Here is a 23,021-nt window from a genome sequence, read left to right as displayed (position 1 = left end):
TGACATTGTTCCCAGTGGGAACAGAACTTCAGACACTTGAAGATAAGTCAGGCCTACTAAGTTACTCTCAGTTGAACACAGGGGCCTGGCAGCCCAGGGCCTGATCTGAGAGTGGGAGAATTGTGTGATTCCACCTCAAAAGAGATGACAGCTTGAGGCTGAACAGGGTGTACTTGAAGAGATCAGGAGGGAGCCAAAGGTGCAGTTAGCTTGGTAAATGTGACAATATGTACTGGACTTCACGGAGAGCCCAATTCCACAATCCTTCCCATAAGCAGCAGCAAACACTTTAGAATAAACAACAATTTGTGAAAACTCCTGGTTATTTATTCTCATTCATTTTTCTGTGAAGCTTGCATCTGCATAAAGACCCCCACATCAGTGAGATGTCTTCCTTCAAGTCCAGTTAGTTGGAAACTTTGCCCCTTCTTCCCAGATGAAGACCCGTCCAAAGCGATGCATGAATTTTTCACCTCCAGATCAGATTACTCCAATACTAAGAATCTGAAGCTGAATATGAAAATAAAGCAAAGACACCAGCTACTCGAAAATGCAGCTGTTCTTCTCCTCCATTATTTAGGCAGCTATGAGCACATAAAGCTGGTGCTCCAGTCCCTCAGACTCCTAGTCCTCCTTTGCTTCCATCTTATTGCCTTGATCCTAATTCTTGAAGTCAATAATAGAACAGGTCCCAGCTACATTGGTAAATATCTCCTATGAAACACCAAAACAGTTGCTCTATTCAGGGAAGAGACAGATCACAAAACTCAATCTGAAGTCCATGACAATCAGGAACCAAGCATTCTCAGATGAAGGGATCCAGCTACAGAACAAGTTTCCAAAGGGGGGAGGGGAGGAATCTAGAATAGCCTTTGGGAAACACTACGAAATCTCCTTAACTTAAAAAAACTAGAACTAAATTCACAACATAGTCACCCCCATTTTTTCCCTCTTAAGGAAAAACCTTACTCCAAGCAGAGCTTATTATAAACTGAAAAAGGAGAAGAGACAAGAACGCCATGAAATCCACTAGTCACTTCATTATGGCCAATCTTGCACTGTCATTGGAGGCAGTACAAAACACTATGACAGATAAAACAGCAATCTGGATACACATTCAAAACAGTTCACAAAAGCAAACAGAATACATTTTGAAGTACTCTTTCAAAGACTTGAAGCCAGTTTTTTCCACCCAGAAGTAGCACACTCTTCCTAGCAAACGAACATATTTGAAAACTTGGGTATAGTATCCTGCCTTCTCTTGAGCTCCTGAAGGAACACTTCTGAGTCCTAGCTTCCCAACTCCCAGGGAGATGTTATCTCTTCCCTTTATGACGAAAACTGGGATGCGGGCCCCCTTTTGGGTCCAGAAGGTTTTTACCCTCCTATCACAGAAACAAAATTCAAGTTTGTAAGGAAGGCTGTTTTTAAAATTAGATACGACAAAAAAGCATCAGGACACTTTTTGAAAAGTGAACAATTGTATTCCATGTTCTCAGTTCAATTTCTGTGGGGGGAAAAAACAGTTACTAATATGCCCTGTAGAAATAATTCTTCAAGATGTGTTGCACATGTCCATTCCACTTCAGGTGTGTGCATGCACTGCGCACCAGAATTAGAGATTTTTCCCTAGAGTGATACCTGTCACAGCAGCACATTCGTGCTGCTACACAATGGTATAAATCGTGGAGCCACCTTGGACCCTCCTCAGTTTCTTCTTACAGGACAACCTCTGATATAGAAGGAAAGGAGGGGTGGGTCATGGAATGGACATGTGCAAAACATCTCCAAGAAAAGTTACAGAACAGATTAGTAACCTTTTTTTCTTCAAGTGGCTGCACACATCCATTCCACTTCAAGTGATCCTCAAGCAGTTAAAACAGGAGTTGGGTTTCTAAATCTACCTGAACAGTGGCTGTAGAACAATATGTCCAAGCTTTGCATCATCTCTGGAATGCTGAAACATAGCATGAGGAGTGGAAAAGGTATGCTCCAATGACTAAGTTGCAGCTCTACAAATGTCTGTGGTAGACACATGGGCCAAAAAAGATGCAGAAGCTACTTGACATCTTGTAGCATGTGCTATAACCCAGTCAGAGGTGGTTTCTTGGCAATGTCATAGCATAGATGTGTGCAGAATAAAATCCAGGACAAATGCCCTACATCGAGAATGGAAGGCCTTTCATCCCATTGACAACTGAAATGCACAGCTGGGATGATTATCTAAACTGCCTACTTCTATCCAAGTATAAGGCCAAAACCCATCGAACATCCAACTTATGGAGAGTCTCTCCTTATTATGAGAATGGGGCTTAAAAAAGAATATCAGTAAGTATATGGCTTTCTTGAGTTGGAATTCCAGTACTACTTTAGACAAGAATATAGGATGTGGATATTAAGGATTTTCCTTAGGAAAAAAAATCATGTCAGGATGGTCAGCTACAAATGCCTGTTACTCCTCTACCCTTTTCATGGATGTAATAGCTACCAAAAATGCTACTTGGATAAACAGGTGCAGTAAGGGAGGTAGCTATTGGCTCAGAAAAAGAACTCATCAACACTGCCAGCACAAGATTCAAGTCCCAGGGAGGAATGAGATCCATGACCTGGGGATATAACCTATCCAGACCTACCCAGACTCTGACTACAGATCACAGGAGTAAGAAGGAACTAAGGGGTTCCAGGCTGGCTCCTCCCTTGACAGCACTGTGCAGAAGCACAAGACTGGAGAGGGCGCTCATGCTCCAATGGATATCGCTTCAGCCATGTGTACGCTACAAAATTAAGTCAACCTAATTTACATTGGCATACAGCCGCCACAGTAATGTGCATGTCTACACTTTGTGCTCCTTGTGTCAGCAGTTTCAACCTCACCAGGAGCACTTGTATCGATTGTACTGTTAGTGTGGGGCATAGTTGGATCACTCCTGAAAGCTAGTAAAAGTTCATGTAAGCAATGCAGTATCTACACTGAGACTGCATTGACCTAACTACATTGACCTTGACTCTACACCACTTGTAGAGATGGAGTTATAAAGTCACTGTAGTGAGGAAGTGTGACAGTCTGTATCCTCATGTTCACCCTTTTTGCAAAATTATAATGGATGTTGTACAAAATTTGCCTTGTAAGGTATCATTTGAAAACTCATAATTTGCTGATCATTACTGTCCTGGTAAGATGTGTGTGGCAACTTTGTATGCAAAGTTAAGATTCTACTGTATGACTTTACTGAGGCATGCTCCAAGTTTAGGAAAGCACACACAAACCATTTCCTCAGAGACAAAAGGCAAACTGATGCCTCAGTCAGGTGTTAACAAAATCTAATGGACTATCACCTGGTTAAGTGGCCATTCTTTGGCAGGAAAAAGCGTGAGCAAGAAATTTACATTTTGTCAAAGAAACAGTTGGAGATTCTAGGCTCCACAAACGTTCTGTCTCTTGAACTTCAGCTGGAGATGATTTTCAAAGAAAAACAGAACTATAAATAAGGAACTGATTCCCCAGATTACCTCTCTCCCTCCATGGCATCAGCAACACCTGAAGGATAAGGAAATCAACAATGAACTTGGGGAGGGGTCCTGGCTGAAAGGTATCCAGATTGCTATAAGTATGTGGTGAGAGAAACCTTTCCTAGAATGCACTTAGCTCATTAAGTTAGATATTAGTTGCGTTTTACCTTTTATTTCTTCGTAAGCAATTCTGACTTTTATAGCTCGTTACTTGAACCACTTAAAATCTATTTTTCCATAGTTGTTAAACTTGTTTTATTATTTTATCTAAACCAATGTGCGTTTGGATTGAATGTTTGGGAAACTTCATTTGGGGTAACAAGATTTGTACATATTTTCTATTCATGAAATGACAGAGTTTATATGAGCTTGTGTTGTCCAGGAGGGTGCTGGGCAGTACAAGACGAACATTTCTAGGGGAAAGTCTGGGACTGGAAATTGCTGGTGTTGCCTGCAATGTAATTCATGGGTGGGTGGCTATAGCACTCATACAATATAGCTGGGAGTGATTTATATGCTGGAGGTTGTGAGAGAGCAGACCAGGAGTGGTAGCTCTCACTGCAAAGCAGTGTAAGAGGTACCCCAAGCTGGAGAATTGAAGGGGTCACAGTTGTCCAGATTGTACCTTGGGTAATGTCACAGACAGTTACATCAATGGGAGTGAAATTTAAGCGTAGACACTTCCATAGTTAGGTCAATGTAAGCTGCCTTATGTCAACCTAACTCTGTAGTGCAGACCAGACCTTAGGGACGAATTTCCATCTATGGTCGTGCACACACCTGAAGAACTACTTGTCCAGCTCACCTAACTTTTTTCTTTACACACATTCTCATCTGGCAACCGACTACACGTGCAGATTTTCTAGTATACATTATTTTTTCTGACACATGGGAAAGGAGGAGCAAAGTTTCTAACCTAAAGCTTGTCAAAATCTTAGTACAAATTAGCTTTTTTTTGTATCAAAAAACCCCAATAAAGTTAACTGTAAACACTGACAGTATTTTGAAAGCAACAATACCAATGCACTAGGTGCAGTAAACTCCATTTTTAAATTTTCTAGTAGTTAAGGCTGTTAATTCAAAGAAATTGTTTTGGGATCACTAAGGTGTTTTATAAAATAAAATTCACCATTTTATAGCATTGCTAAAGCATGCCAAAGTGAAAAAGCACGTTATTAATAAATTCATAAAATAACTGTTCACTGAATTTTTTTCAAGGAAGTTAAAATTGTATTGTCTTTAAGAAGACACACACCTAAACTGTATTATTGTTAATAATGTTATAGTCTTGCTTACTATTATCATTTAGCAGATACCCCCAGACTGGCAATATAAAATCAGGACTATTTGTTTTATTACACATCAAAAAATAGTTGCATCGCTACTATCATTTTAATCTTACCTCAAGCACTGGTCCAGCTCCAAGAATAATCTGTTCTACTCCACTAACAAATCCCTTCTGGCTGAGAGCAGTGAGGTGATGAATCAGAAAGTTTGTGCTCTGTGTTTTCCCTGACCCACTTTCTCCTGAAATCACAATGCACTGGTTCTTCCTGCGCTGAAGCATAGCATGATAGGCCACATCAGCCACAGCATAAATATGGGGCTCCAGCTTTCCCAGCTGATGATTATCATACATTTTGACATACTTAGGATTGTAAATGGGGAGAAATTTGAATGGATTAATGACTATCAGAATGCTGCCTACATAGGTATAAATTTTTTCCTGCTTAAAGCGGTTTCTGAGATTTTCCAAGAGTGTTTTCTCATTTAAATCTGGTAAACTGCACAAATCATCATAGTCCTTCTGCTGTGGCTGAGGAAGGAATCCACGTTCCATCATCCTACGACGCTCTTCTGTCACCCGTAACCAGGACTGGAGACTGCCATAATGAATAGACCCATCTAGATTCTTCTCCCTCAGAAGGAAGCGATAGTCTTCCCCACTCAGTCGGTTCTCGAGGGCCATGCGGGGCCACAACATCATGCGCTGGACAGGGCAGTCTGTAGGGTTGAGAATCCATTCCTCCCCACCAAACTCCTTCACCTCTGCTAGGACATAACATTTTGTTTTGTCTAGTTGGAGTTTATTAATGAGAGAGTCTATTACCTCAGCAGCTGTTGATGTTTTTCTGGCAGTAATGGGGCAATAGATGGTCCCTTCAGCAATGCTCCCAGGGTATACGTGTAGTGTAAACTCGCTGTCCTCAAAGCGTCGTCTTCCTCCAACATCATTTACATTCATATTGAACCCCTTCCCATCAGTACCTGCAATGCATCTTTAGAATGGTCCAGTATGCCGTCATGACATCAACACTACAAAAATCAAAAGACAGAATTATTTTAGACTCAGGGTTTCCTTTTAGTAACAGGTATTTTAAAAATATTTACGCATACTATATGAAAAGGTAAAGCAATCTAACAGCTAAATACCCCACCCTCAATCATTAAAAGTTTACAAAAAGTAACTGATTATTCCGAAGTTTGACATTTGGAAAGAAAGCAGTTTTAAATATGATGCTTTCAAGAAAACTACAGCTAGAAGACCTTTACTGTGCTAACGGTAACGATTTCAGGCTCCATTCTAATCTGATAAATTCAGGATCGATCATTTCAGACTTTTGCAGTAATTACCACAATTCTAAGGTATCAGGGATTTGAAATTAGATCTCTAATTTTAGATTAATGCATTCTATTATGTAGTCAGTGAAGAAAGTTGTGTATTTTGAGTTGTATAGCTACTGAATTGACCTGAGCAACTGTGGTGCACTCATGCCCAAAACAACTCATTCTATAAAATAGTTTAATTTTACAGATTAATTTGCTTTTGAGAGTGAACTTTTTGCATTTTCATTTTTAGATATTTAAAGCAAACAGAGGCAATGTCATTTAATGTTTTTTCCAGCTCACAACTATCTGTGCATCAGTTTACCCATATGTAAAATGCATTTAAAAATATCTGCCTCATAAGGGTATTATGACACTTAATATCTGTTAAGCCTTGAGATTTTGGACAACTGTCACTATAACACAGCATAATTATTATTTTAAAAATTAAACAATGGCTTCAAATACCTGCAATAAAGGAATATTCTAACCAGAAAAGAAACCATTTTCCTCATCAATCCAGAGGTTTTCCCCAACCCACAATTCACAAGGCAGCATTCAAAGCAAAATAAGGGTATTTCATAATGTTTAGGTATTCTGGACACTGATGGGTTGTTCACAAGATTATTTAAAAGAATTTAGTTCCTCATTTTTCATGAGGTCTAATTTCACTCAAAAACAAATATTGAAATTTTTACAGTTGAGACTATTAATGCAGTACCAAAGCAAAATGAAAGCTAGCTTACTATTTCTGACATTATGCAAATACACCGCCACTACAGCAAATGGTGTTGGTTTAGCAATACAGTGACTTGCTATAAGATGCCCAGAAATGCTGATTTTGGTTAAAAATCCAATTATATTAAATTGTATATAGTAGCCAACAGTATGCTAGGTGCTTTACAAACAGGTAAGACTGTCACTGGAGAAGAATTCACCATACCCCCTCCCTGCCCTTGATACACCTTTTATTCCCAGGTGAGATAGTTAGTGGCTGGTGCAGGAGGCAGCTTCAGGCAGCTGCGCTCCATCATCAAAGCAACCCCCACAGGGAATTCTCAGCTGGGGCCAATTACAGCCAGAATCCAGTTCTCAGCCTATCTCACCTCCACACCCTCTAAAACAAAAGCAAACAAACAAAAGGGGGGGGGGCAGAAGGGACTCATGTAAACTGAGTAAAAATCCAGACCATGAACAGTTTCACTATCATGTAATTTTTTTTTTAAATAAAAGATCTAGCCCTGAGCACTCTCATCATGGTGTCCATTTTCCCTCATAAATTGCTTCAAACAGTGCAGAGAGTTACCGAAGTTCATAAAGCTAGCTCAACCCTTTTACTGCGCACTGGATATACAACCAAATTATTTGCACCGACAGCATAGATAGTGACACTAATTTCTTATTGTGACTTTTTCCAGACAGAAAATGGGTAAGATTGCAAGCTGACAGCAGCTGAGTGGGTGTATGTTAGAGATTTTAATTATCTATAAAATGCATTCTAAAATCCTTTCATTCTCCAATTTATTTGCAGTGTTAACAGAGCTCAACTCTAAGTACTATGTGCTGTGCAGATTCTAATTCTATGGGAATTTATGTATTATACACACTAGCTGATCTCAAGGAAAACAAAATATTGCCAAAGATAAAAATAATTCCTGAGTTTGTGGCATACTACCGGAAGTGTAATCAAGTCATCTACTCATTCCTACATTTCCTTTCAGCACCACCCCAGGTAGTCTCAATGTTATGTGATATGGGCCATAGTCAGCCAGATGACACAGGCCGAGATTTTGCTCTGCACCTCTAAAGAGGTGCAGTACAAAAATCACAACCCAGCGGCTGGTGGGGGAATGGTAGCTTTAAGCAACCTTTGTGCCCTCCCAATTCTGGGCTGCTCTGCAGCTCCTGGTGTAACAGATGACCTTAGAGACTTGCCTGAACTACGTCAGCCTGTACACCCTCACTGCCTCTGGGTTGCAGCACTGCTCAGAACTTCTACAGTCCTATGCCTCAGCCCTGCCCTGACATGCCACTCCCACTCATATACCTGCTCCTGGCACACCCTCTACATCAGGATTCGTGAAGGTTCTTAAGACATTTTTATGACTGTCTTCCTCCATTCCTGCACCAGGGGAATCCCCGCCTATTGGATTTGAAGCTAAAAAGAGCTTCTCTACACCACTCCAGCCCTTTTAACCAGTATGAAGAGGCCAAAGCAGAGGTGAGAATATCAACCACTGTGTCTGTTTCCAACTTTGCCAATGACTTGACCTATGAGCTTGGGCAAGTTACAGTCTATGCCTCAGTTTATCACTGTGTAAAACAGGTAAAACAGGGAAATCACCTAGCTCGCATTGGTGTTAGGGTGTTTAATTAAAGTTTGTAAAAGGTTTTTGAGATCCTCTGACGGAAAGTACTACAGAAATGCAAAGTATTATTTTATGCTGTATCTACTTATTCATCTCTAGTCAAATATTTCAGCAAGTGTACACTCCTAGATATGTGCTGGAAGAACAAAATAAATCAGTTTGTTCCCATGAAACATACTTGGCATGGAATCAAACAATATGCTATGACAGCTGTACACATTCTTTCAGGACACACTCTATGAACTAGAAAGCACACTGCTGGATTCCTTGGTTAGCGCCAATTTAAAAATATATATTATATAATTTATATATATACACACACACACACATACATATATATATATACACACAAGCCAGTGGTAACTTTGTAAAGAGGTCTTCCACAATCATTGGTTATGGCAACAAAGTTTAACTATACCGTGCAAAATACCTCTCAATGTTTAGTTTCAGAGTAGCAGCCATGTTAGTCTGTATTCGCAAAAAGAAAAGGAGTACTTGTGGCACCTTAGAGACTAACAAATTTATTTATGCTCTAATAAATTTGTTAGTCTCTAAGGTGCCACAAGTACTCCTTTTCTTTTCTCAATGTTTAGTCTCTCTGGTTTTTAAAAACACCATTTTTCCAAAGTATATGAGAAGGAATACTATGATAAAATGTGAGTAATCCATGCAAAGGAAAATAGTAATTACTTTCAAAAATTTAAGGGCATAGCAGTAATCCTCTAGAGCAGTGGTCACCAACCAATTGATCGCATCTACTGGTCAATCCTGGAGAGTATCCCAGTCGATCGCGATCTCCAGCTGCAGCGGGGCTGCCATTAAGGCAGGCTCCCTGCCTGCCCCAACTCCACGTCGCTCCCAGAAGCGGCCAGCACTGCCCCAGGAAAGGGGGGGGGGCAGAGGTCTCCACAGGCTACTCCTGCCTGCAAGCACCGCCCCTGCAGCTCCCATTTCCCAGGAATGGGGAACTGTGGCCAATGGGAGCTACGGGGGTGGTGCCTGCAGAGAGGGGCAGCATGCAGAGTCATGTGCGCCCCCAGGGGCCGCTGGGGTACGTTGGCCCCTTCCAAGAGCGGCGTGGGGCCGGGGCAGGCAGCGAGTAGCCCTGCAGTGCCAACAACAAGTGGGAGCCGCCCGAGGTAAGTGCCGCCCAGCAGGAGCCTGCACCCCAACCCCCAGCCCCCTCCTGGAGCCAGCACCTCATGCCCCCTCCTACATCCTGTACCCCCTGCCCCAGCCCTATCCCCACCTCCCAGAGCCAGCATCCCATACTCCCTCCTGCACCCCAACATTCTGCTCAGCCCGGAGCTCCCTCCTGTACTCAAACTCCCTCTCAGAACTTGCACCCCTCACTCCCTCCTACACCCCAATCCACTGCCCCAGGCTCAGCCCAGAGCCTCCCTCCCACACTCCAAACCCCTAAGCCCCAGCTCAGAGCCCGCACCCTCTCCTGAACCCCACCCCCTGCACAGTGAAAGTGAGTCAGGGTGGGGGAGAGCGAGCAAGGGGGGAGGAAATTGAGTGAGTGGGGTGGGTCTTCAGGGAAGGGGGGGCAAATCTTGTGTTGCACTTAAATTAAAAAAAAGTGATCTTGTATGTAAAAAGGTTGGAGACCAGTGCTCTAGAGAAAGGTTGAGTTACCAAAAATAATACTGTCCAAGCAGGTGGCAATATTGTCTGTATCACCCTGACTGATAAATTGGTAAGTATATCTTTGCCTTTGGATATGTAAATTAAAATGATAAAGATATGAAAAAAGATAAATTAAGACAAGATTGGATACAGCATTATCAATGAACACTGGCTTTATATATTTCCCATATACTTTAACTGAGAACTTTTAGCAATGCCACGTGTTTTAAGAATATTTAGTAGAATTTTCAATATCCCAGTATTCCAAAATAAAAATATATCCATGAGATGAAGAAAATAGCAACTCACTTTTACAGACTCATAAATGAGACTTAATGAATCAGTACAGCTGTGTCTATACCAAACATGCTGCAGCTTATAAGATTAGCTTAGCTTTACACCTAAGATTTTTTTCAAGTGCTATACCAGCCTACTGACCTTTGAGGAGGATAAAGGAGAGAACAGAAGTGACCTGATTTCATTGGAGATAGAAATCTAACCACAGCTTTTAGATCTTGTGGCAGTCAGAGGAGGAAAGCCCATGTTTAATTTTAAAAGCTCTGGTCATTATTTACCTATTTGTGGACTTAATGCACTTGTTTAAGAAAGGACTTTCACAATACAGAAAGCTTATAAGAGGACAACATTTTAAACAAGATTTATAACAAAAAATGGCCTTTGATCAAACACTTATTAAATTCTCTTTGAAATTATTTTACATATTTAAGTTTGAATAAGAATTCTTGCTCACCTACCTTTTTGCTCAGTTTTGCAATTAAGTCTCAATTCTGTGCTTGGGACATTACAGAAAACTGACATGTTAAGGTAGTAACACAAATTCTACTTTATTGCCTATTATAAAATTAAGTAGATTGAGAAGATGGGTTGGGAACATTTAAGCCTTTATTAAAAGATAATTTATACTAAATTATTAGCAAACGGACCAGAAACTTTTTAGCAGCAAGTGACGATTACAAATGGATTGATGTTTTCAGCCAAATACATTTTAAAATGTATGGGATTCAGTTAATAAATAATTAAAGGAGGGTAATATAATTAATGCAAATCAAAATGGATTTATGGAAAATAGATCCTGTCAAATTAACTTGATATCTTTTTTGATGAGATTACAAATTCAGTTGAAAAAGGTAATAATGTTGCTGGAATATACCTACACTTCCGTAAGGCATTTGACTTGGTACTGCGAGATATTTTGATTAAAAAATTAGAATGAAACAAAATGGAACACATTAAATCTCATAAAAACTGGCTCATGTAACTAAACATGGAATCATCATAATGCAAGTTTCCAGAGATGTCCTGAAGAGATTAGTTCCAGTTTTTAATCAATGACCTGATCAGAAATAAAGTTTGCAGCAGATGACACACATTGCAGGAGTGGTAAATAATGAAGAGGACAGGTCAGTAATACAGAGAGATTGCTTGGTAAACTGGATGCAAGCAACCAATATGTGTTTTAATATGGCTAAATATAATAGTATTAATCTAGGAAAAAAGAATGCATGCCATACTTACAAGATGGGGGACTCCATCCTGGGAAGAAGTGACTCTGAAAAAGATTTAGGAAACTGATTTCCAGAGGCTGGGACTGGATGACAGGGGATGGATCTCTGAAAAACTGCCCTGTTCTGTTTATTTCCTCTGAAGCATCAGGCCCTAGCTGCTGTTGAAAGACATGATACTGGGCTAGATGGACCATTAGTCTGACCCAGTAAGAACATAAGAATGGTCATATGTTACCAATTAAGCTGAGTAACTGGTGCAACCGATGTTGTAATACTGTGTCCAGTTCTAGTGCCCACAACTCAAGAAAGATGTTGCTATATTGGAGTGGGTTCAGAGAAGAGCCACGAGAATGATTACTACTTTAAGGCATTTTTAAAATCCTGTAGACTCCAGGAGCTCAATCTAGTTAGCATAACAAAGAGGAGGTTAATGGGTGACATGATTACAGTCTAAGTACAGGCGATTCTCATCTTACACTGGAGTTACGTTCCACAGTCAGCATGTAAAGCGAAAATCGCGTACAGTCAAAATTACATGGAGTGTAATGGCGGGCGAAATCGCCCGCACTACAGGTACAGTAATTGTTATTTTTGTTGTTGTGTTTTTGTTTTTGCCAACCGCGCAAAGCAGAATTTGAGCATGTTAAATGTGCATAAAATGAGACTCGCCTATATGTACGTGGGGAACAAATATTTAATAATGGGCTCTTCAATCTAGCAGAGAACGTTACAACATGATCCAATGGGTGGAAGTTAAACTAGACAAATTCAGACTGGAAATAAGTCGTACATTTTTAACAGTGAGAATAATTAACTATTGGAAAAAATTACCAATAGTCATGCTGGATTCTCCATCACTGGCAAGTTTTAAATGAAGATTGGATATTTTTTTTTATTTTTAAAGATATGCTCTTGGAATTATTTTAGAGAAGTTCTATGGCCTGGTTTATACGGAAGGTTAGACTAGATGATCACAATGGTCCCTTCTGGCCTTGGAATCTGTGGAAGTTTCTTCATGTATGAGAGTTCTTTTTTCAGACAGGAATGCATGTGCTGTGCATCTATTTGGTATGTAAATAGTATCAAAGTTTACAGACATATTGTACCATAAGCTTTAATAGTTGACAAACCTTTTCTTTTTTAAACCCTAGTAGGAAATGAAATTTTTCAAAACAATAAAAATGCTGACAGTACTGAATTTATGTACTAAATGTTTCTGTTGTAGGAAGAGCAGAATTTTTAATCAAGTATTCTTAAAAATAAGAGTGATGTAGGATACTCATTACTTTGACCATTACCTGTTGTAAGCTAAATATGGCTTGGTTAAAATTTTAAGTTACACCCCAGAGCTACATAATTTTCTGAAGATGGTAAGCCAAGCCTTGTTACTAATTAGCATTAACTGGACATTATAGGTTATATCCCTCACACTCCATGGGGTGGGAACATTGAAGCGGTAGTACGCTCGACTCTCAAGAGAATGAGCGGTAGTATGCTCTCACTCATCACTCTGCAAGGACCACTCTAGCTATTCGACAGAGCAGCACTTATGGGCTCCAAAGGAAGCCACATTAAAATCCTCCCCAGATGTGGGGAAGTTGCAGGAAGACTCTCCCCACCCTCCCAAAAAAAGGAGATAAAATAGGACGGTGAAGATTCTAGGAGACTTCTGATTACCCTTGCTGCATTATAGCTTCCACAAGGGCATAAGGCTGAGGCCCGGACATCACCCTTTTTTTGCGCTGCCTGCCAACTGCCCAGCCAGAAAGAGAAGTTTCAGACTTTTCTCCAGGGATGAAGAGGGCTTCAAATGGCACCAAATTTCAAAAAGAGCTGGCCACTGAAGGCACCATTCCATGTTTGTTCATGACGGACCCCTTTCATCTTCAATTTTGACAGGTGCAGCTTGAAGTCACCAGCGCTAGGCTACATCTACACTTAAAACTGTAGCACAGCTGCAGTACTGTAGCAAAGCCAGAGGTGGTAGCTAAGTTGACAAACACTGGATGGCTAAAAAAGTAGAAGAGACTAATGTAAAGACTGGGGCTGATGAAGGAAGAGTACTGGAAGAGAAGCTCTCTTTACTTGATTAACTTAGGGCTGGTCTACACTGAAAACTTACATTGGCATAGCTACATCTCTCAGGGGTGTGAAAAATCCACATCCCTGAAAGATGTAGCTACGCCAGCTTAAGACTCAGCATAGACAGTGCTTAAAATATATGACGTGACAAAAAGGAGGAAGGGTCAATTAAGCAAAGAGTAGAAAAGCAACTTCCCTCTAAGAAAAAATATAGAATCCTCCCATTATTGAACCTCTAACCTACATTAAATTTAATGGGAGTCCAGAACACTTATCCACCAATATGTTACAACAGCTGCTCTGACTGATAGAACAGGAACAGGTTAGGATAAATAATTTCTTAAAGCTTAACAGAAAATGTTACATGGTTGCCATGAAAATTCAAAACACTTATAAAAACCAAAAAAGAAATTTGTTATCATAAACAAATGTTGCTGCTCTAACTTACATTAGTTTAGGAAATTCCCGCCCAATATTTTGTGATATAGCATAATAGAAATGCAAACATTGCTGAACCCATCTCTGCTGTTGTCTCAAGTCTACGGGGGAAAAAACCCAACCTTTTACCATCAAAGCTGTTGCTAGATTGAGCCATTTGCTGGTAAATAGCATAGCATGTGCTAACACTGTAGAGACGGAAATCTGGAGCTTTTCCTGTGCCATTGTTTCTCTCTTCTTTAGGCAAGGGAAGGTTACTTACTCTATCCACAAGGAAGCCCATGAGAACTAGCAAGTGTCAGGTTTCAATATACTAGAGTATGATTATGCACAGCCTTGCTTACAAGACACTTAGTTTAATAATTTGCATGCTGGTTTTGTTGTGTACCCATATTTTTTTTTTGTGTACACTCATGTTTTTGTTGTGTACCCATTTTTTTCCCTAGTGTTCACCATGTTGTTCTCCCTAACCTATTATTCTAACAGCACTAATACTATTAAAATTAAGCATCTGTCAGGGTTTTCATTATAACCTTTGTTTTCAGAAATTTACAATTGGCAACACTTCTCCTAAAATTAATCTAATTTGAAATGGTTCACTTTGGGTATTACCTTTTATTCATTTTAAAACTGTTCCTTTTAATTTCTCTGGACTCACCTTTACTCTAGAATTACAAGTAAAAAAAGCACCCAATGTTTGTTTGTAAGAACAGGTTAGAGAAACATCTGTCAGGGATGGTCTAGATCAGTGTTTCTCAACGATTGGCCCGTGAACCAAGGCCGGTCCCTGAAATCTCCCTGGCACCGTTTAGGAAAGCAGCAAACCACACCCTGTTACCAAAAAGATTAACACACACTTGTCTAGATAACACTTAGTCCTGCCTCAGCACCGAGGACTGGATTACATGACTTACTGAGGTCCCTTCCAGCCCTACATTTCTATTATTCTAATTTATTTTCTCTATAACATGTTCGCACCTATTCAAGTCCACAGTAAGCTGGATAAACATATCTTTTAGACCTAGGTTTTCATCTCTTCTCATTGGAAGTTTTTTTTATTACTTTAATTTCTGTTGTCCTTCTATGGACTTTTCCCATGTCTGTGTCCTTTGTGAGATGCAGTGAACAGAACTGAATATTGCATTCAAGGTGAGGACATACATTCGTACATCAATCTATATTTTACATCTCAAGTTTCTTCTGTTAAAAAAGCCCAGGAATACATAAATGTTGTTCTTGTACTTACACATAACAATGTATTGTTTGCAGATACAACTTTAAAGTGAAAAGGTATTTCAAAGTCAGTAATGTATCTTGAAACTACTAATAAATAATCCTATCCTCAAAAAGAGTGAAATCAATTACTTTAAGTATAGTTTATGTCAAATCACTTGAATCTGTTCAGAGTGTATGCTTCAGCACCGATTTCTGATGGAATAAAATCAAAGAAATACAAAAAATAGATGGGCAGGGACCAAACATGTTAAAAGGAACAGAACAGGGCAGGTGTGCCAGATGCAACTGTATATACCTTTCAACATTTAACCGAGTAATCTAAAGCTGCATCACAATGTGCTTACATTCACACATGTCCTACAGAAAACAATGAGTGTGATGAGTATGTAGAACATACAGTTTATTTGAACTATGTAACATGCCAATTAAAATCAGTAATCCAAAACTTGCACTCCGTGTTGACACAACCATTCTGCTGCCACACAAATGACAAAGAAAAGTCCAAGGTAACATTTCTATCTACATCTAGGAAGAAGGAGCTATACCACTAGAGCATACTCAATTCCAGAACGATGACCAAACCAAGGATTATAGAGTTTCAATATTCCTCTGTTGTCCAGTCAATAGCTGTGAATACCATTGCCAAAATGTGTATCCCTTTCTGTTCTAGTGACTGGTCCACATAAGGATAATGGCCTACTACTAATGCCAGATTACTTAGCTTAATTGGTAACATAAGAATATAAGAATGGTTTGACCGAGTATAGCCAATTATCCATCGAGCCCAGTATCCTGTCTTCCATCACTACCCAGAGCCAGAGGCTTCAGAGGAAAATGAACAGAACAGGGCAATTTTTCAGTGATCCATCCATCCCGTCATCCAGTCCCAGCTTCTAGAAGTCAGAGGCTAATTTACAGTAGCACCTCAGAGTTATGAACACCAGAGTTATGAACTGACCAGTCAACCACACAACTCATTTGGAACCAGAAGTTTGCAATCAGGCAGCAGCAGAGACACACACACACACACACACACACACACACAAAAGCAAATACAGCACATTACTGTGTTCAGTGTAAACTATTTAAAAAAAGGGGAAAGTTTAAAAACGATTTCACCAGGTCAGGAAACTGTTTCTGTGCTTGTTTCATTTAAATTAAGATGGTTAAAAGCAACATTTTTCTTCCGCATAGTAAAGTTTCAAAGCTGTATTAAGTCAATGTTTAGCTGAAAACTTTTGAAACAACCACCATAACGTTTTGTTCAGAATTATGAACCATCTCCATTTCCAAGGTGTTCATAAGTCTGAGGTTCTACTGTATTCCCTTCTCGCTACAGTCTGGGTAAGAACATGGAATATCTAGGGCTTGTCTACATGGTGCGTTAGCCACACCAGCGGGATATAAATACTAGTGGACACCAGAGTGTCATGAGCTAATTGTCTGTGTGGACACTGCTGATGCACTCTAAAAGTTTCTACGTTCCCAAGTACACTCAGACATAGTGCCATTTCAACAGTCCTATGTTAATGTGCAATCAGGAACTTTTAATGTGGGGCAGCAGGGTCTGCACAATTAATGCACAACACACTAGTGCACACTAGAATTTACACACCAGCTGGTGCAAGCCAATGCACCAAAACAAGCCCTCAGATCAAGTTTTGTACAAGAAGAACCCACTAGAAAACAGTCTAGCCATTTATTACATTCACGTTTTAAAAGGCTATATTCTTAACAAAATAAATCATTTTCCTAGACAGACCCTTCAAAAAGGGTGAATTTTATACCCAAGTTACATATTTCTGAAACAGTACAAAAACAGTGACTACATAATACAAAATAAGAAGAACAGAGAAACTTAAAGCCATATCCAAGGCTTTTAAAATGTTTACCATTCAGTAATTATGCAAACGCTAATTCAGAACTGTTTCAGAGTTTGTTCTTGAGAGGAATCCTTAAGATGAAAACAAATGCCGCAATGAGTGTTTTTGAACGCAAAAATAATCAGACCTATCCTCTCTCAATTTATTATTAATCTCCAATTAGTCATTATTTCAGTCCCCTCAGCTATTTCCCACCAAATGATGCAAGCAGAGAAAGGCATCATGGTCTTGTTACAGGTCTCATGCCAAGTTTTGTCTAACATAGGGGTGGGCAAACTTTTTGGCCTGAGAGCTACATCTGGGTATGGAAACGGTATTGTGGGCCATGAATGCTCATGAAATTGGAGGTTGGAGTGTGGGAGGGGGTGAGAGCTCTGGCTGCGGGTATGGACTCTGGGGAGGGGCCAGAAATGAGGAGTTGAGGGGGCTGGGGCAGGGGTGCAGGGTTGGGGGGAGTGAGGGATCCAGCTGGGGGGGGGCTGAGGATGAAGGGTTGGGGGTACAGGAGGGAGCTCTTCGCTAGGACCAAGGATGAAGGGTTGGGAGTGCAGGAGGGAGCTCTGGGCTGGGATCGAGGAGTGTGGAGGGCAGGAGGGGGATCAGGGCTGTGGCAGGGGAATCAGGGCGTGGGAGGGGGTCAGCTGCAGGCTCCAGGTGGCGCTTACTTTAAGGGGCTCCCGGAAGCAGCAGCAGCAGCAGCAGCATGTCCCCCTTCCGGCTCCTACGGGCGCCGCCCCTGCAGCTCCTATTGGCCGCGGTTCCCAGCCAATGGGAGCAGCAGGGACTGCATTTGGTGCGGGTGCAGCATACAAAGCCACCTGGCTGCCCCAACACGTAGGAGCCTGAGGACAAGCCGCTGATTCCAGGAGTTCCACGGAGTGCAGCAAGCCCTGGACCCCACACCTTGGCTGGAGCTCGAGGGCCAGATTAAAACCTCTGAAGGGCCAGATGTGGCCCGCAGGCTGTAGTTTGCCCACCCCTGATCTAACACATGCTCTATTCCAGGAACAGTTTTGCTCAGTTTTATAGCCAAAAACTAAACTTTCAATCTAACCACACATCCATGAATAAGATGTACATTAATGTGACGGACACAAACTTTTAATAATGTAACCTAAAAACTTAAGATGTCTAAAAGTAACTACCCCTTGAAGGGGTCTGACTTTCTGAAGTATGGACAATCATTCAAAGTCAGGTGCTTTCAACATGCATCAAAATTTGCACTCCCAAGAACTAAGCCACTCAAAACTAATTACTTTAAAAAAAATCTTAACCCAAGTTAATACTTATTGTTTTATCATATAAATACTTCTGTGGATGATCTGCACCATTTAATAGGACAGTACATTTTTTTCAAAAAGAAATGGGGCAGTAGTCTACTCAAATAATCATGCTCCTGATTTCCTACAGTAACAGGAAAGGAGATTTTGGTTATATTTTGTAAATTGCTCACTTCATCAGATGCATTCAGTGGAAAATACAGTGGGGACTCCCCACTCACTGAATGCATCTGATGAAGGGAGCTGTAGCTCACGAAAGCTTATGCTCAAATAAATGTGTTAGTCTCTAAGGTGCCACAAGTACTCCTTTTCTTTTTGCATAATTACAATGGAAACTGGGCTGCTGTTTCTTGTTTGCGAGCAACAAAGCACCACTTTCTAGCCTGTTAGCTTTTTAACCAGAAGCAACTGTTCTGGGCCATTATAACAACAGCCTTGTTCCAGAATCTTGTCTACAGTTTCCAGAAGAGGACTGACATGTTGACAAATGCAACTAAGCGGACCAATTTGTACGAAGCTATTAACTATTAACTACATTATAATATCTAAGACAAAAAACCCACAGACTCAAAGAGCTTTTAAAAAGCTGTGCTAATTTAATACCGCGTTTAAGAGCTTCTTAAGTAATACATCCTATTAATATCAATTCTACTATCAAGACACTTTCACTTCTTAAATAATTAATAAAACTGCATTATTAGAATAAGATGTACCCCTTTTTCTGAAGGCTTACTCAACTCAAGTAATTTAAAAGATAGTTATTTATGTATAACAAGAAAACATGAATTAAGATCTAAACATTCAGGCACACTGAAATTTGATACTGAAAGTTTTGTTCATAAATGCAGCAGTTGCCAACATGATATTTCTGATAACTGCAGGAGTTATGTGAAATGTAAAAAAGTGAAATATTTGGGGTTTTGTCCTTTACAGTGTGTGATGGTCTCAGACATTTCTATTTTTATTTGTTTACATGTTATATTCATCTCTTGTTGGAGGATTGTAGCAAGAATGCGACCTTGTCTACAATAGGAATTTTTTTAAAATCCTATTGGTTGAACCAGTGTTAGCAACAGTGGGAGCTGTAATATAAACAAGATTTCCTTGGCTGGTAGCATTTTTATAACCATTTCAACTAAATCTCCTTTTCAATTAGTTTAAACTAACAGTAATGAAAATGTTGAACAGTACCAGTCTTGGCTAAATTAGAGAGAGCTAAGAGGTCACTGGAATTATAGTTCTATAGCATCAGAGATATGTACTTTTTTTTTTTAATATTGCTTGTGTGTGTGTAACAGAAGAAACACCAATCACTAAAACCACCAATGAAAAATATAAAATTTCAATATTGCTATGTGAACTCTTGATATAAAATGGTATATTTGTCTCCTGTTTGAAGATAAGCAGCAGCGTCTCTTCTACTTTTTCAACCAGGACAAAAGTGAATTAATTCCAAACTACCAAATTATTAATCCATGAGCCCACTTTCACACCATCATTGGGTGACTCTTACCCTTCTTAGAGTGTGGAAAAAGCCAATCAACCTGCTGAAGCAGCTCAGGGAAATGCAGACCTCAGCCAGACAAGTGCTTCAGCTACTGAGAATCACAACCTGTATGAATGAGTTGGTACAATGGACCAGAGAGTGCTCCCATCATCACAAGAGCTTTCCGGACTTAACTGAGCCTCAGAGATGAGCTTCAGGCTCCATTCTTCTCAGTGCAGCCATTAGACAGTCTCCACAGTGACTAGAAATTCCAACCAAATCTACTGAACGACATGACTTTGCAAGAATCACTATGAAAAGTCCTCATAGCAGCAGCCTTGGGGATGTAGAGACAAATATTTTTCTCCAGAAATCCTCAAGAGACATGGTCCAGAAAAAGAAAAGAAAGCATATCAACATCCTCAAGCCCAGACCAGTGAGAAAGCGGTTGTGGTCTCATACCAATGACCAGGAGGAAAAGGGGGAGTCCAAATACAGCACTAGACAAGTGAGTGCTCTTTTAGAATGAGTGGGAAAGGATTTGAGCCTAAAAAGTAACTCACATGGCAAGAATCTTCAATTTACAGGCTAACTGCTGAGTGAAACCATCAGTCCCAGTCAGTGGTCCCTGACCAGGACAGTCATGGCTCAATCTGAGGGAGCCTTGAAGTGGATCTCTGCTGTCTTTTCAAAGGACCAAAAATTTGCCAGAAAATCTGCACCATATTCAGAAACCTCCATGCCTGGGCAGCAGATACATAGTCTATCAGATGATCAGGGCACCATTTTATACTTTGCTCCCCTTTCTCCTGGTTTCTCCAAGGGTTCTGAGAAAGGTAAAGACAGTCTGGGGATTGCTAATGCTAGTGGCTCCTAACTGTCCTCACAGATCATGGTACTCATCTCCTTACTTGTTTGCTAATGCAGGAGGAAAAAAAAAACAATAAATCTACACTTCAGGAAAACAAACCAACGGTATTTTCCTCATGAATCTTCAGATACTACACATTTTACCTCTCTCTCCTTCCAAGATCTGCTATAAACTGTTACAGTTCATTTGGAGAACATCTACACAAGGAAAATGCATAAAGTCACACGCTAACTAATACCATGTTAAACACTACTTTTCCCTTAAGTTGTCAAGGACAGTCATGTGGGAAAAAATATTAGTTCTAGGCAGAGATGAAAGTAAGCCGGTACGCCCCGGTACGGCGTACCGGCAAGAGCCAGTGCGCCTGTACCGGGACCCGCTTTCCCAGACAGCAATTTAAAGCCCTGGGGTAGCAGCAGCAGGGCTCCAGCGGGGATTTAAAGGGCCCCGGAGATCTAGCTGCCGCTACTGCCCCAGGGCCATTTAAATCCCCGCCAAAGCCCTGCTGCCAAAGCCCTGGGTAGTGGCGGCGGGGCTCTGGCGGGGATTTAAAGGGCCGGAGCAGTTGTGGCTGCCAGAGCCCCAAGCCCTTTAAATCCCTGCCTGAGCCCTGCTGCCTGAGCCCTGGGTAGCGGTGGCAGGGCTCCAGCGGGTGTTTAAAGGGCCCCAAGGCTTCAGCCCCTGCTACCACCCCAGGTCCCTTTAAATCGCCATCAGACCCCTGCCGCCACTACCCTAGGGCTTGGACAGCAGGACTCAGGCAGGGATTTAAAGGGCTCAGGCTCCGGCAGCCGCTACCACAGTGGAGCCTCAAGCCTTTTAAAGCTCTGCCAGAGCCCAGGGATAGCGGTGGCAGCCGGGAGTCCCCAAGGCTCCTCAGTGATTTAAAGGGTCTGGGTCTCCGCTGCGTAAGTGGCAGCTGCAGCCCTGGGCCCTTTAAATCTCCCCCAAGCCCTGGGGCTCCCAGCCTTTAAATCAAGATTTAAAGGGCCCGGGGATTTAAGGCCCTGTCTCTTCCGGTTGAGGCCACGCCCCCTGCTCAGGACTCCGGTGTACCAGTAAATCCTTTAACTTACTTTCACCCCTGGTTCTAAGATAATCATGACAGTTAACAGGCGGTGTTGACTAAGCCAATTTGTTACTTTTTGCCATAGCATATGAATCTGAATTCATGTTGCATTTTATTGGTGACCACAGACTCACATGCTTACTGGAGTTTTGTTGAACAACATGTCAACTGTGAATAGCAATATAATAATCCAGAGCAGGGATGTTTGTTTTAAAGGCAGTACTGGTAATCTAATCCTCAAGTAAACTTTTTCTTTTAATCCTGATAATTGTTTTGCTCTTCAGAAGGTGAAAATTGATGGGGTTTTTAAAATTAATTTTAATACATTAAAGTTAAAATGTAAAACAGATTGAGAATTACAACTAAACACTGAGGAACAAATATTTAATATTGGGCTCTTCAACTGAGTAGAGAAAGGTATAATATGATTAAATGGCTGTAAGCTGAAGATAGACAAATTTAGACTGGAAATAAGGCATACATTTTTGACAGTGAGGATAATTAATATTGGAACAACTTACCAAAGTTTGTGGTAAAGTTTGTGGATTCTCCATCACTGACCATTTTTAAATCAAAATTGGATATTTTGGGGAAGTTCTATGGCCTGTGTTATACAAGAGATCAGATAAGATTATCACAGTGGTCCCTTCTTGCCTTCGAATCTGTGAACTACTGCAGTTTCAAATGGATACAAATAGGTCATCACTTGCTTTTCTCAATTTACATAAAGCACTTTTAAAGCAGCTGCTGTGCTTCATCCTAGAATGCTGCATTTAAAATGGAAGATAAAGTGATTTCTTAATATAAATTGTAAAGTATAAATATTATGGTCTAAGTGGTAGGTGGTTGGGGTGGTTTTTTTTGTTTGTTTTTTTAACTAAAACTGATGTGAGTGACAAAAGTTGTTTTACTTCTTCCAATAACTATTGGATTACAACGCATAAGTCAGGTGATCAGCCAGGATGAAAAGAAATCTCAGCCATGAATATTACATTGTCTGCAGATATGAATTTTAATAATTTAACAGTGAAC

At 40.6% G+C, this 23,021-nt stretch overlaps 1 protein-coding gene across 32 annotated transcripts in view; it reads right to left on the bottom strand.

Annotated features, from left to right (window-relative positions):
* Positions 1-23,021, bottom strand: part of MYO9A (myosin IXA) — a 471,574-nt gene that overhangs the window by 366,938 nt on the left and 81,615 nt on the right. For 29 of the 32 annotated variants that reach the window (XM_038418673.2, XM_043494428.1, XM_038418680.2 and 26 more), the window contains one exon: positions 4,913-5,826. In XM_038418673.2, coding sequence (XP_038274601.1) covers positions 4,913-5,755 — 843 coding nt within the window. In that variant the 5' untranslated portion in view covers positions 5,756-5,826. The remainder of the gene's footprint in view (positions 1-4,912; positions 5,827-23,021) is intronic. The other 3 variants (XM_038418690.2, XM_038418687.2, XM_038418689.2) reach the window with 1 other exon arrangement.

This window comes from Dermochelys coriacea, chromosome 10, assembly GCF_009764565.3.
Source record: "Dermochelys coriacea isolate rDerCor1 chromosome 10, rDerCor1.pri.v4, whole genome shotgun sequence".
NCBI lineage: Eukaryota > Metazoa > Chordata > Testudines > Dermochelyidae > Dermochelys > Dermochelys coriacea.
Note: the sequence above shows the minus strand (reverse complement) of the source record. Positions and strands in the feature narration are given on the sequence as shown.